At 37.4% G+C, this 13711-nt stretch overlaps 1 protein-coding gene across 5 annotated transcripts in view; it reads right to left on the bottom strand.

The window, feature by feature from the left end:
- Positions 1-3037: 3037 nt before the first annotated feature.
- Positions 3038-13711, bottom strand: part of nedd4a (NEDD4 E3 ubiquitin protein ligase a) — a 33536-nt gene continuing 22862 nt past the window's right edge. For all 5 annotated transcript variants that reach the window (XM_011491447.4, XM_078944512.1, XM_078944513.1 and 2 more), the window contains 15 exons: positions 13625-13690; positions 13458-13512; positions 13291-13349; positions 13078-13143; positions 12774-13003; positions 12243-12364; positions 12066-12136; positions 11882-11977; positions 11730-11803; positions 11581-11641; positions 11431-11490; positions 11230-11337; positions 11019-11115; positions 6949-7021; positions 3038-5949 (listed from right to left, as the gene is read on the bottom strand). In XM_011491447.4, the coding sequence (XP_011489749.1) occupies positions 5847-5949; positions 6949-7021; positions 11019-11115; positions 11230-11337; positions 11431-11490; positions 11581-11641; positions 11730-11803; positions 11882-11977; positions 12066-12136; positions 12243-12364; positions 12774-13003; positions 13078-13143; positions 13291-13349; positions 13458-13512; positions 13625-13690 (1341 nt within the window). In that variant the 3' untranslated portion in view covers positions 3038-5846. The remainder of the gene's footprint in view (positions 5950-6948; positions 7022-11018; positions 11116-11229; positions 11338-11430; positions 11491-11580; positions 11642-11729; positions 11804-11881; positions 11978-12065; positions 12137-12242; positions 12365-12773; positions 13004-13077; positions 13144-13290; positions 13350-13457; positions 13513-13624; positions 13691-13711) is intronic.

Here is a 13711-nt window from a genome sequence, read left to right as displayed (position 1 = left end):
AGTCAATTAATCACCTCTGCAGGTCAACGTGGACTCTAAGGTCTAGCGGCCCCTGCAGGCGGAACGTAGTAATACACGCTGTAGAGCTTCAACCCCTTTCAGACCCTTTAAAAAATGAATATCGCTGGAACGTGTGTTCATTTCCATAATTCCATGCAAAAAAGTAAACTTTCATAATATATAAACTTGGGGCCCACTGTTTGATTGATTTCAATTTTTTTTTTTTTTATTAAAATTGGGGTTAAAACTCATGAGACCCTCAAAAACAGGATTTCAAAGAATTTGAATTCTGTGGAGAAACCTGCCCAAATTTTGCAGGACATGAGTGTTTGAAACTGAGTTTTACCAACTAATCATGCACAGGTTTCCCAGATGTCATTAAATTGGTTCAGTTGGGTTTAATATAGAGAAGACTTCAGACTGGACAACTATCCAGAGGACCATCATTGATCCCCTCCATAGTCTGGATAAACCACAAAAGTTCAAACCTAAGGAGGCTGACTGTTAACAGAGAGAGAGAAAGAGAGAGAGAAAGAGATAGAGAAAGAGATAGATAGATAGATAGATAGATAGATAGATAGATAGATAGATAGATAGATAGATAGATAGATAGATAGATAGATAGATAGATAGATAGATAGATAGATAGATAGATAGATAGATAGATAGATAGATAGATAGATAGATAGATAGATAGATAGATAGATAGATAGATAGATAGATAGATAGATAGATAGATAGATAGATAGATAGATAGATAGATAGATAGATAGATAGATAGACTACACTTTTCATACATGTGTAATAAAAAGTGCTTTACATAATAAAATATTTGTAACTCAAAAACAAACCATCAAAGACTTTCATGCAAACACACACAAAAAAAGGTAAAGCACACACAATGCCCACATATCCCCCCACAAACCTCACACACAACACAAAATTGAACAAAAAGTGGAAAAACTTTAAAATTTCTGCGAAGTAATGGCTGAGTTTGAAAGAGCCACAAAGTGGATCCCATTATTTATTTAAAATCAAAGCTAAATAACATTGATAATTTTTCATGGTCATTTGGGGAAAATGAAATTAAATTTAAAGTTTCAAATGTTTTGTACAAGATATAATGCGAAAAATATCATTCGAAGGAATATTAAAAGTGTAGGCATGTTGTGTGCTGTGTGGACACTTTAGACCCCATTTGAAGCTTCAACGTTGGCTAAGACCTGTCCCACGCACCGGTCCCTCCAGAAGGACTCTCAGTCTTTCCTTTATCAATATAACGGATCAATATTGATGAGAGCACCACCAGAGTAAACTGTACACCAAATGCCCTCTACAAGCTGAGAAAAAAATGTAAATGAGTCTGTCCCTTAAAAGTGTGACCTGCAATTACGAGGCAGCATTGATAGGAACAGGACAGCTGCTGTGTCAATGTTGATATTGATCCAGTGTCCATCACTGATTGTAGGGGGAGATCAGAACCCCTGCCCACCCGTGGTCCTGCCCCTTCCTCCACCTACGATCCTTTATTCAGCTGCAGGACGGCTGACCAGCTGTGATGGCCATCAGGAAGAATAAAGGGAGCATGCTGATCAATTCAGAGAAACACGCTTCACGGAGAGGTTCATCCTAAAAGGAACTAGAATTCGGTTTATGTTTTAAAGGAATGTAGCATGAGACGATGCGTTTAAGATTATAACAAAATGAAAACAAAAGATTGAAACAAAACGTATTTTTCTGAATTTCAATCACAAAGTGAAATTTGTCCATGCAGGTGTCCATTTTTCTTACAATAGATGACTGAACCTTTTTACATAAACTTAATTATCCAAATAAATCCATTAAAAATAGGAAAAAATAATCAAAAAGATTTCTTTGTGACTTGTTTTTTTCTGTTCATCTCGGGTTTTCTGTTGATTCTCTGCATGGTAAGTACTTTTTTTTGGAGCATGTGCATTACTCAGGGCTTTTGCAACTCTAGCTTCATCAGTGACTGTGCTGTATAACGTGAGAAAGTGTGAGGCGGACCTCGTCCACACTGAAGCAGGCTCTGCCCTGAGTGTTCAATAAATCAAGACTTCAGTTTGGCTCTTTCAGAAAAACAGCAGTTTGTGGGTGTGCCGTTGCTCAGTCCGTGAGTGAACTCAGGTCAAGCTCGGAGGTTTCATCAATAGAAAGTACGTCCCTATCAGGTTATGCATGTTGGTGAGGTTTTGGGTTGTGGGGAGCCAGCTTTCCCAAGGCCTTCTGCCATTGGCCGAAGGCGGGGGCGCTCCATCCACCAGTTTCCCCATCCCCGCTGACCCCCGAAGTGACTGAAAGGTCGTCTGGCATTGTGTGCGTGACCTTTTTTCACTGACCACAGAGGAGGTGAGGGGTTTTAGAGTCCTGGTGGGGAGGTGGTGGAGAAATGCATTGTGGTCTCAATGCTGATGAGTCTTCTATGTGCAGAGCTTTAATAACAGCCTCTGCCTTCTTCTCAACTGACTTAAACAAAGGGAGTAGTGACTACATTTGTTATTGTCCTTTATTGCAATAATCGGTTTAAGAAACTTTTTTAAAGTATAAACATTAGGTCTGAGGCTGATTTATTTTATTTAGATTTTTTTTTCTATTAGTAAATATTCAATCTGGGGGAAAAAAAGCTGCTAACATTGTTGACCGTGGAACTGCTAAGCAGCAGTTTTTGTACATTTTTATTTTAACATGTTCCTACTTTGAATCAAAAATGTCCCTCAAGCTTGATGAACTTTATTGGATAATTATAAAGAAATGCCTGACTTTCATTAGTACATTTTCAGTCTCTTTTTTTGTGTAAGTTTCAATTTATTTAATTGACTATTGTGGGTTTTTCTTTTAATAACAGAGGCAAGGAATATTTTTCCAGGTCTATGCACCTCTTTAATGCACCAGGTACTTGAGCTCCCCCAGCTGGAAAAAGTTAGTAGTGCTTCTACTCTTTGAAACTTTATTCAGTCCATCCTGAAGAAACAAAAGAGCAGCTTTGCATGTGCAAATAAGAGACAACATGGCACAGTTTCACATTTGTTTTAGTCTTTTATTTTTTCTTTGACAATTATATTCACATTAGTGTGCTTGGGGCCATCAAATAAGCGGTTGAACAGCTGATTATGACCTTTTAGCTGATTGCTCAGATGCATGAAGACAGTTGTTGCAATGCACTTCAAGGTGTTACAAAACCTGATGTATGAGAAATTAACCGTTTTCTGCGGACAAGCATAAACATTTAGTAAAATGTATTAAAATATCTTGACATAATTAAATGAGTTGGAGTCTAGGCTACAAATAAAGATCTTTATATCTTATTTATAACTGAAGTGAAAGAAAAGAATGCTCATTTTCAGCAAGGAACACATGTAAACATTCAGTCACATACATTCGAAGCATAGGATTTCAGCAGTCTGTAGGTGACAGACTGGCACAGAATCACACAGGTCAGAAATAAGACTCATCAATTGTAGCAAAAGTGCGTCACTTTATAAAAGCATAGAAAAGTGTTTTGTTGGAGACAAGCCCGTTTTCTCTTCCCTTTTAGCAGATGTGTAAACATGGCAGCTAGTGTAAACATGTATCAGCATCCAGAAGCTGGGAAAACTACTGCCCAAGTACTTTCTTACAAATATACCACAAAGGATTTTTTTTAAAACAATAATCTGTACACATTCAAGAACAAAATAAAAATGATAAAATAATATAGTTGCACTCTTACAAATAGAGCACTAAACTGCAATTGGATACTCTTTATGAGTAGTATAATAAAAATAGACACGATTTTAACCGACAAAAGGCAACGTTTTTATGCTGATATTGCATGCAAATTATATCAGGTCCATTACAAGATGTGAAAAGTCTTATGCAACAGCCGAGGAAATACAAAGTGAATTGACATTTATTCATTCTACACTGGTTTAACTAGTGTATGGAAAATGACCAAATTTGAGTCAAGAAAGTTGTTAAAGTACAACTTTTAAAAAGATACAGTATACTTAACATTTAAATTTGATATGACTTGTACAACACATGCATTTCGCATCTGTGAAACCCAGAAGTGAAGAAGCATCAAGGCAGTTTATGACGATATGTACAAGCATGTATGTTTCTGCATAACCTAACACAGCATGCAGTCGGGTCTCTTCACACAGACGTGGAGACAAGATGGTAATGGTCCTGCTCATCAGTACTTCCTGACTTTGTTTGAACAAAAAGTACATTTAGTTTAACTGAAGTCGCTCAAATTTGTATGTAACCTGCATATTTTCTGCTTTTGGGGTTTACATATATTTTTAGGTTTGAGGTTTATCCATTTTAAACCTATAACATTAGCTTTAGTTTTTCCTAATATGCTGGAATGAAACAGGAAGATACAGTAAATACACTCCCAGATACTTTAAAAAAGCATCACTCCAAACGTTTTTTCCAGGGCATCTTTAAAGAATGAAATACTTACTGTGGAGTATTACTTTTAGTATTTTTCCTACATCAAGAAATATTAAAAAAAAAAAAATATATATATATATATATATATATATATATATATATATATATATATATATATATATATATTTAAAAACAGTAAGAAAACTTTGTTTTCTGTATTGTTTTCTGTATTGTTTATCAATACAGTCCAAATTCCTACAGTGAAGATTCTGAGCTTGTGTAGTATTAAGACAATTAGTGGAAACTTATGTTACTACATAACCGGGATTCAGATGACATGGCTGAGTTATAAAGCTCCAGAGTCACAGTGAAAACATAGATTGTTCTGTGAACTGCTCCTACATTTTCTGATGTTAGCTTTTGAAGAGTTTGAGTTAGTGACCCCTATGTTTTCTGGCATGATTATTACTGTGCCAAAAAAAAAATCAATATTTATATATTTTACAAAAATGCCTTATTTGATATTTAAACCACGAGCTACTCAGCTGAATGTGATATGTAAACTTACACATTGTGCCATGTCTGTCTGTCCATCACTTTTTCAGAGAAGTTTACATGAAATTATAGCAAAGTGACTACATATCAGTACTTGCGTTTAAAAAAGATCTAAAAAAAAAATAAAGGTTTTCATAAATGTATCACAATGGGAGATGTTTACATGACCGCTCACTAAAATAAACAGCTGGACTGAGCAACTGCTTGTTCAAAAAAATTGAAACCTAATTGTGGGAGTGACCTTTTTAAGTTCAATGAGTGTATAGACTATTCTTCAGTTTGCAAGAACTCATAGGGTATTAAACAGTTTATTTTCATCTCCTAACATGTATTTCAGTAGTAAAAAGGAAAGGATTACTAGGACGGCGAGATAAGCACCCTAAAGGTATCGAACAAAATAAAAAAAACAACACCAAATCAATCTATTTAACCCCCCTAATACCTACATTTCTTGCCATAAAAATATTCTTCAGTGTTTTATTCCATTCAAGGTGATGCTAAAATAAGTGCGTCCTCGATTACATGGTTTGTTGCAAATTACCATCATTTAGCGTAAAGTGATTTTACTCACATAATCTGTAAAGCTTTTATTCACAGTTATTATTTTGGCATCAATTCATAGAATCAGATTTTTTTTTTAAATAGCTAAGCATTTCAGCAGCAAACATAAGATTAAATACACCTTTAAGCGACTTGCATTCAAAATTAAAAAACAAGAAACCTGATTTGTAAACTTTAGATAATGTGGTTTGAGATCAAAATACCTCCGTCTCTGTAGCTTTTCCTCGTGTGTTATGTGAAGAAAACTGAAGTGAAGGTTGTGTGACTTTCCTTCAAGTGTCACACTGCCCACTTTAGTGCGATGGCTTTAATGTAATCTCTCCGCATGCGTGTTAATCCACCCCATCAAAGCCTTGCGTATTTTCAATGGCGATGGCGAGCTTCTCCCTCAGTTCCTCGAAAGATTTATAAGGAGGAAGGTCCAGCCTGTTGAAGCTTTACAGAAGGGAAGTGAAACAAAAGTTCTATTGAGCTTAATTCACTGCAGCATTTGAAAATATTTGTCAAACATATGCAAAATCAATGCAAAGAGGGTAAAAGTGCTCTTCATTAGGGGCCCCTTGACTGACAAGGCCTCTGATTTTATGCAGGTAAACCACATGGAAGTCATTTATAAAAATCCAACGACAAATATTCTGCTAAAGCAAAAACACGCAGAACAACAATGTGGATGATTCTGAAAAAGACATCAATGGACACGACAAGTGGAACTTTATCCTTTCTCAAAGATCAAATCAAACTGAAAAGATTTGTAGGAAAGAGCAGTTTGTCCTTACACTAAGCTCCAAGAGCTTTATGCAGTACATTTCCAATTTTGCAGGGTTAAAATGAGACAAAAACTAAGCTTAGCTATTTTTGTCACATGATTCAATGAAGTTCATTGTGTCTATATGTTCTATTAAGCACTTAAATTATTTTTTATCAGACACTGGGTTTGTTTTGTGTAAAACCTACCGACATGTTTCGGCGGAATGCCTTCCGCCTTCGTCAGGGTCGTTTACACAAAACAAACCCAGTGTCTGATAAAAAATAATTTAAGTGCTTATTTTTGTCACAGTTTGGATCTCTATGCAACTTTGTTGCTGATACCAAAAATAACCCAAAACACAAACAGAAACACAAATAACTGGAAATAGATGCAGTAAACACCTGGCAAAGCATCACTACAACAGAAAGCTTTATTCACATTAATACTAAAACCTGAGCAGGCAAATAACTGCAGGTCAAGAATTTTCAATAAATCCCTACAAAACAATAAACATTGCTGATGTTCACTAGCATCATATGAAATAATATTCAACAAAATTATGAGCTACTAGGCTCTCTGAGCTTTGGCCTAACAAACACTGACACAAACCTTAGCAACACCTCTGAGAGAGTTAAAAGGTGCTGTTAGGAGTTAAATAATAAAACAGAATGACAGTGAATACTCACCATGTGTGAGCTCTCGGTAACTTGTCCCTTGTGCCCCACTGTTCGATGGTGAACAGCTGTGGTCCATTGGACCCTGAAAACAAAAACAAAACATGAGTTTTATGGGAAATATAATCACAATATGCTCTAATAACATTTTTTACCACTTTTGAATGCACATTTTAATGAACCTTCTATTTTTTTCCTGTGCTCTGGTGCTACTATTTCAGTTCAGGTGTTTTAAATTTGGTCACTCAAGATCGAAGGGGGTGGGCTAAAGTCCAGCAGAAACGCTCTTTCACATCCATGGAGGCAGTGAGTACTTGCAAAGGTACAGGAAGTACCCATAGTTCTGGGAGCAGTGATGTCCTATTGTCAGGTTGTAAGGTCGAGTCTAACTCCTGACCAGTAAACGTATTAAGGTAACTGCTGCCATGTTTAAGGGAAATCGCAAGATGGCTGCCGCTCCACCATGCACTCCCGACGACTGCAACCCAGGACATTGTCAACTTAAGGAAACTGTTCAAAAGCTTAGACTGGAGCTCAGAGAAAAATCTGTTTTGATAGAGAAAATGTTATCAGTAACAGCATCCCAGTCTAAGTACATCCAACATCTACAGCATTCCCTCAGCACCAACCGCTCCCTGTCTCAAACCCTTCCGTGGTTTGGAGAATTTCCCGCTGAGGCCCATTCCACCGCCACGGACTTAGTAAGTATTGTTCATTTGAGCATCATGCTTTTCTTTTTGGTGACCCACCTGTTTTAACTGTCACAGTATACAGACCACCAACCCCTCCTTCCTGTTTTATCGAAGAATATTCTGAACTTTCATCATCTTTTCATATTAGGTACAATCGATTTTAATAACTGGTGATTTTAATTTGCATGTTGACAAGAATGATGATATCTATGCCTGTGACTTTTTAAATCTTCTAAACAGCATGGATTTTCAGCAGAATGTCACACAACCAACTCACAACAGAGGACACACCCTGGACCTTGTCATTACCTATGGTCTGTCCACCGGGGTGTCTTCTGTTGTTGACTTGGCGATATCAAAACATTATTGTGCGTTTTTTGATGTCACCAGTGAAATCCAGCAGGAAGCCTCAGTGAGAACTGTGAGGAAACGGTATTTAACTCCTGAAGTGGCTGCAAGTTTTATTGATATTTTAAGCAAACTCCTGTTTAGATCTATCCTGCACCCTGTGATTTTATTGTTGATCATTTTAATAACAGACTTCTGTCCTCCATAGATGCAGTGGCTCCATTCAAAACAAAAACATTAAGAACCACTCCTAAAATCCCATGGAAAACTGATGACATTAAGCGTCTGAAGCAGAATTGCAAAAGAGCAGAGAGAAGATACAGGAAGATGAAATTAATAATTCATAAAGACAACTCAAAATCTACAATAACTCAGTTAAACGGGCCAGAACCTTCTATTTTTCAAAAATCATTTCAGAAAACCAAAACAACCCCAAATTTATTTTTAAAACAATTGATATTTTAATAAACAAAGACTTCAACAAGTCCTCCATGCTCGTATCTAATGCTGCATGTGAGGACTTTGCAGACCACTTCATGGGTAAAATCAATGCTATACGATCAAACATTTCATCTATGCAATACACTGATCTTAACAGACCAACAGCATTGTTTTCACCAAAAGAAACCCTGCAGAGTTTTGTCCTGGTTGATGCGGAGATGCTTGGTCGAGTTTTTTCCCAAGCAAACATTACAACCTGCCTTTTAGATCCCATTCCCACTTCACTTTTTAAAACATTTTATGGATTCTTTGAGTCACAGCTTTTAAAGATAGTAAACTGCTCTCTTCAGACGGGGGTCTTCCCCTCTGCCTGTAAGACGGCGGTGGTGAGGCCCCTTCTGAAGAAGAGTCATTTAGATTCAAAAACTCTGGATAACTACAGACCCGTATCCAACTTACCATTTTTAAGTAAAATTATAGAAAAAAGTGTCGCTACTCTTTAAAAATATCAGTCTGGTTTTAGGATAAACCATAGTACAGAGACGGCTCTTTTAAAGATCGTTAACGATCTTAGAATAAACTATGACTCACAGAAACCTTCTGTTCTGGTGCTACTGGATCTTAGTGCCGCTTTTGATACAGTAGATCACCAGATTCTATTAGACAGACTTAGGAGTCTGGTGGGCCTCTCTGGAAATGTTCTTAAGTGGTTTTACTCTTACCTTACAGATCAACACTTTTATGTAAGTATGGATACGTGCTCTTCAAGAATCCATGAAATAAGTTGTGGGGTTCCCCAAGGGTCGATTTTAGGTCCAATTCTTTTTAGTTTACATATGTTGCCACTTGGGGATGTCATCAGGAGACACGGCGTTGACTTTCACAGCTATGCTGATGATACACAGCTTTACATCGCCGCGTCTCCTGATGACCTTAAACATGTTATCACTCTTTTAAACGGAATTTTAGATATAAAGTCATGGATGGCAGAAAACTTCCTACAGCTTAACCAGGACAAAACTGAAGTTTTAATCATCGGTTCTGAAGACAAGAGAGAGATGATTTTACCACATCTTCAGAATTTTAAACCTTCTCAATGTGTTAGAAACCTGGGCGTACTTTCTGGGTGTACTAAATTTTTTTCCACACATTAAAAATGTAATTAAGACAGGATTTAATCTTCTCAAAAATTGCCATGTTCTGCCCGTTCCTCTCTCTTGTCAGCAGAGAGGTGCTAATGCATGCTTTTATTTTCAGTCGTTTAGATTATTGAAATGCCCTGCTCTCTGGTTTACCCAAAAAGTCTATTTCATTTCTGATGAGGACCAGAGGGCGGGAACACATTACACCGGTTTTAAAATCGCTGCATTGGCTCCCTGTGCGCTTTAGGATTGATTTTAAAATTAGTTTAATGGTTTATAAATGTTTTTATGGTCTTGGGCCTTCTTATTTAAATTATATTCTTTTAAAGTATGAGTCCTCCCGGACCCTGAGGTCCTCCGGTGCTGGCCTCTTAGTTGTTCCGAAGGTGAGGACCAAAACTTATGGTGAGGCTTCGTTCTGCCATTACGGTCCTCGGCTGTGGAACAGTCTGCCAGAGAACCTCAGGGCCGCAGAGACTGTGGAGGTTTTTAAGAAGAGGCTCAAGACCCACTTTTTTAAATTTTGCTTTTGGTTGATTTTAACTGCTAATTTATTCTGTTAGTTTTAGTATAGGCTATTTTATGTATTTAATTTCATTTTATGCATCTTATTCTCAATTGTATGTTTTTATTTACATCTTATGTCTTTCATTTTAGTATCTTATGATTTTAGCCCCAGTGTTTCTTGTGGGGATCTTTTCTTCCAAGGCTTGCTGGCTTAGTCGGTGGTTGTTGCCGTGGTTGTCGCCCTTGCTGGGACAGCTGGAGTCTAGCTCTGCAGCTTCACGGCTTTTAAGTGGACCCAGTTGTTGTCCAAGTCTGGGTGGGCGCTGTGGCGATGTTCCCATGGCCAAGCTGGCTCCTGGTATGAAGAGATTCCCATATACTGTTTCCTCACAGCAGAGCCAAGCCTTACAGTTACATAGTCATTATTCTTTGTACGTGGGGGCCATGGGTCATATGTTTTAATGGAGGGGAGAGGGAAGGGTGAAGGGTGGGTTGGGTTTTTACTGTAATATTGTGTGTTTTCTGTTTTTAATGTTAAAGCGCTTCGAGCTGCGCAACTGCATGAGAAGCGCTATTTTATAAATAGAGTTTGATTGATTGATTGATAAAATGTTGGTAAAAGAGGAGAGAAATGATCTCTGGTCAAACCTGCATCTACATTGTAATGGATAAATAGAATACATAAAGTCAATTCTGTGGTGCTGTTTACCGGTAGTTTTTTCCCTTATCTGGAGCAGATGCATTAATCTGCAGAAGCAATGTTAAATTAATATAAAAAATAAGATCAAGCTATTCATTGATTAACACTGATCAGGCAAAGATGACACAAATGTACTTTTTTCTTGTGTTATGGACAAGAATGAGGCACACCATATTTAGCTGTTAGGTATTAAAGGCTAGATTATGTTGAGTGACATGACAGAAATCTGTGCACCACCCATTTTAACCTCACCATAGAGTTCAGCAAAGCCATTCATGGGAACCCGGGATGTTCCAGTCACAAACTGCAAGAGTCGAATGCGCTTTTCTGCATCCATCAGCAGCACCGTCTACAACAAGAACATTATAATCGTATTAGTGCAAAGAAACCAAAACAAAACATCAAAGATAGATTTGAATGAAAGACAACATCTGTTTTGCATTAAGTATAGTATTTGTCTTACTTTCCAGAACCAGACGATAACCGCGTGCTCAGCACAGTAGCCATTCTTGTATTTAGTGTGCTTTTTCCAGTCATTTACATCCACGTCTCCTAGACCACACATGAGCAACTGCAGGACAACACACAGCAGGTACGCCGATCAATATTTGTGCTTCTGATCGAAGATGTTGATTTGTGCACGTCAGACCAATTCAAAACTTACCTCAAGCTCATTCTCATCAAAGATCTTAATCAGATCCTCTGGTACCAGTTCGAAAAATCCCTAAAATGAAAAGATTTTTTTTTTTTAATTTGCTATCTTTGACAGCAACATGAATTTACAATGTTAAAACATTGAAGTAATAAATATTACTTCTTTGAAAGCTGCCATCTGCTTCTGCACTCTGTGCACAAATCTCCACTGCATCACCATGCTGTCAAAAGCAGAAACACAGAGTAACATCAAACAGTTAAGCACCTCAAGGAGCCAAAGGTTTCTGTATGAAGTGAACTGTTTCTTACTCAATATATTCCTTCTTGTTTTCATTTGTGATAACAATGTCAGCACCACCGGGCTTCAGTTCATGTTGGTGGGTCTAAAAAAGAGAGGTAGTGTTCATCAAGAGAACATGTCAGGAAATAAAGGTTCAACAAAGTGCTCATGTGGAGCAAACCTCTCCAAAGCGCTCTTCATCGATGGTGAACCTCATGTCCAAGTCTTCTGGGTCATTTTCCAAAATCCACTTAAGGGAGTTAAAATATTCACTGTCCTAAAAAAAGGGAAACTTGAAAAGTTAATCCTATGACATTGTTTTTCTGGAAAATCCATTTGAGAAGTTTTCATAATTATATACACACAACAGACTCCAAGTCTTGCAGGATGATTGGTTTCTGCAGCACCATTTTGTAGAAAGGCCGAATGAAAAAAGCTTTGAAATAAAAAGAAACACAACAGAACAATGAAGTGGATGATGATGAAGATGACTTTCATCATCAATCTTTGTTTTTGTGGTCTGTGAACTAAGTAGCACTTACCATCCAGAAGTTTACCATGAAACACAGCCATGCCAGCTACACGACCAATGAATTTGAAGTAGGACAGGTGGTCTTCATTACATAAACCTGAGTTTGGGTTTATCTGCAGCGTGTAGTTGTCCCTGTTGGAGGAAGAAAAATCATGAGAGACAAAAATATGGCTGTTGTGACAAAGACTATTAAGCTTGTTTTTCCAACTTTTTGCTCAAATTTGTTAAATAGAAGATGTACCATTCAGGCTTTGTTATAATTAGTTTCCAATATTGGATTTAATGGTGAAGATTCTTAATAGTGCTATCTGACACTGTCAATCAAACAAAACTTTAAAAACTGGTAGAATTTTGTAACAAAAATCTAACCTAATCATGCCATGTAACAGGTCAAGGAAGTATGAATTCAACAAAAGAAAGAGCTGCACTCGGATCAGCTTCAAATATCAATGACATATCAATAAAATAAAATACAAAAAAACCCACCAGTCTAACAAACACCAAACATTCGTATTACAAAAGCTGTCAGACATGTACTTACGTGGCAGAATACTCAAACAGTCCATAGTATGGGTTGAACATCTCCTTAGATATGAGGTAAAACCACTCTCTGGCCACGCCACCATAGTCGAGCCCCTTTTCTCCAACAAACTCTATCCAGAGTCGAGCCTTCAGCAGGTCTGGTGTCTTCACTGACACAATACGTCGATAGGAATCCTCCAGCACTTCGTTTCGTTTCACCTTCAGCTCAAAGCGGTTGGGGATGTCAGCCTAATATGAGACAGAAAGAAATGAGTTAGGCTTTGAAGAGGAGTGAGTCATGTTTGATGTTTACGGACACTTACCGGCTTCTTAAGCTTCTTTCGAAAGTAGTCATACTTTTGTTTGTAATCTCGAGAATAAGGCACTGCCTAAAATAAACAAGGTAGATGAAAAACACAAAGCCGCGTTTTAGGATTAATATTTGGGAATATAATCGTGATTTAGTATGAACAATTGAGCATATATTAGATTGAGAATTTGTCTTGAATCGTGTTCATAAAATAGCCTGCACTCACTGGTCCAGTAAAAGATGAACTCTGTAACCTGGGATCGTCCCACTGTGTGGTCTTGTTGTCTATACAAGAAGAATGATCACATACATTAAAAATGGTGAGAGGGATTTTTTTTTTTTATTGTTGCAAAAGTTCAAACTGTGACATTGATAGAAAAAGCTTGTTCTCACCGTGATCTATGTAAAAGATTCTCCCATCTGAGTGGACCCTTTCCTCCCAGCCAGGCTGGAAATGAAAACAGATAATATCACTCATTAAGCACCATGCATATGATGTATTTTTAGTATCGACAGGATTTTCTGTTGACAATCAATTTTAAATATTCAGGTGAACTTACTGGTAGAGGGCCGAGATCAGATGGGTCAAGCGAGGGTTTCCTCCTCACCTGGAATCTGGGATCTTCCTGTTTATTGAAAGAGGAAAC

The sequence above is a fragment of the Oryzias latipes genome, chromosome 3, assembly GCF_053564925.1.
Source record: "Oryzias latipes strain Hd-rR chromosome 3, Olatipes_Hd-rR_3.1".
Classification (NCBI taxonomy): Eukaryota; Metazoa; Chordata; class Actinopteri; order Beloniformes; family Adrianichthyidae; genus Oryzias; species Oryzias latipes.
Note: the sequence above shows the minus strand (reverse complement) of the source record. Positions and strands in the feature narration are given on the sequence as shown.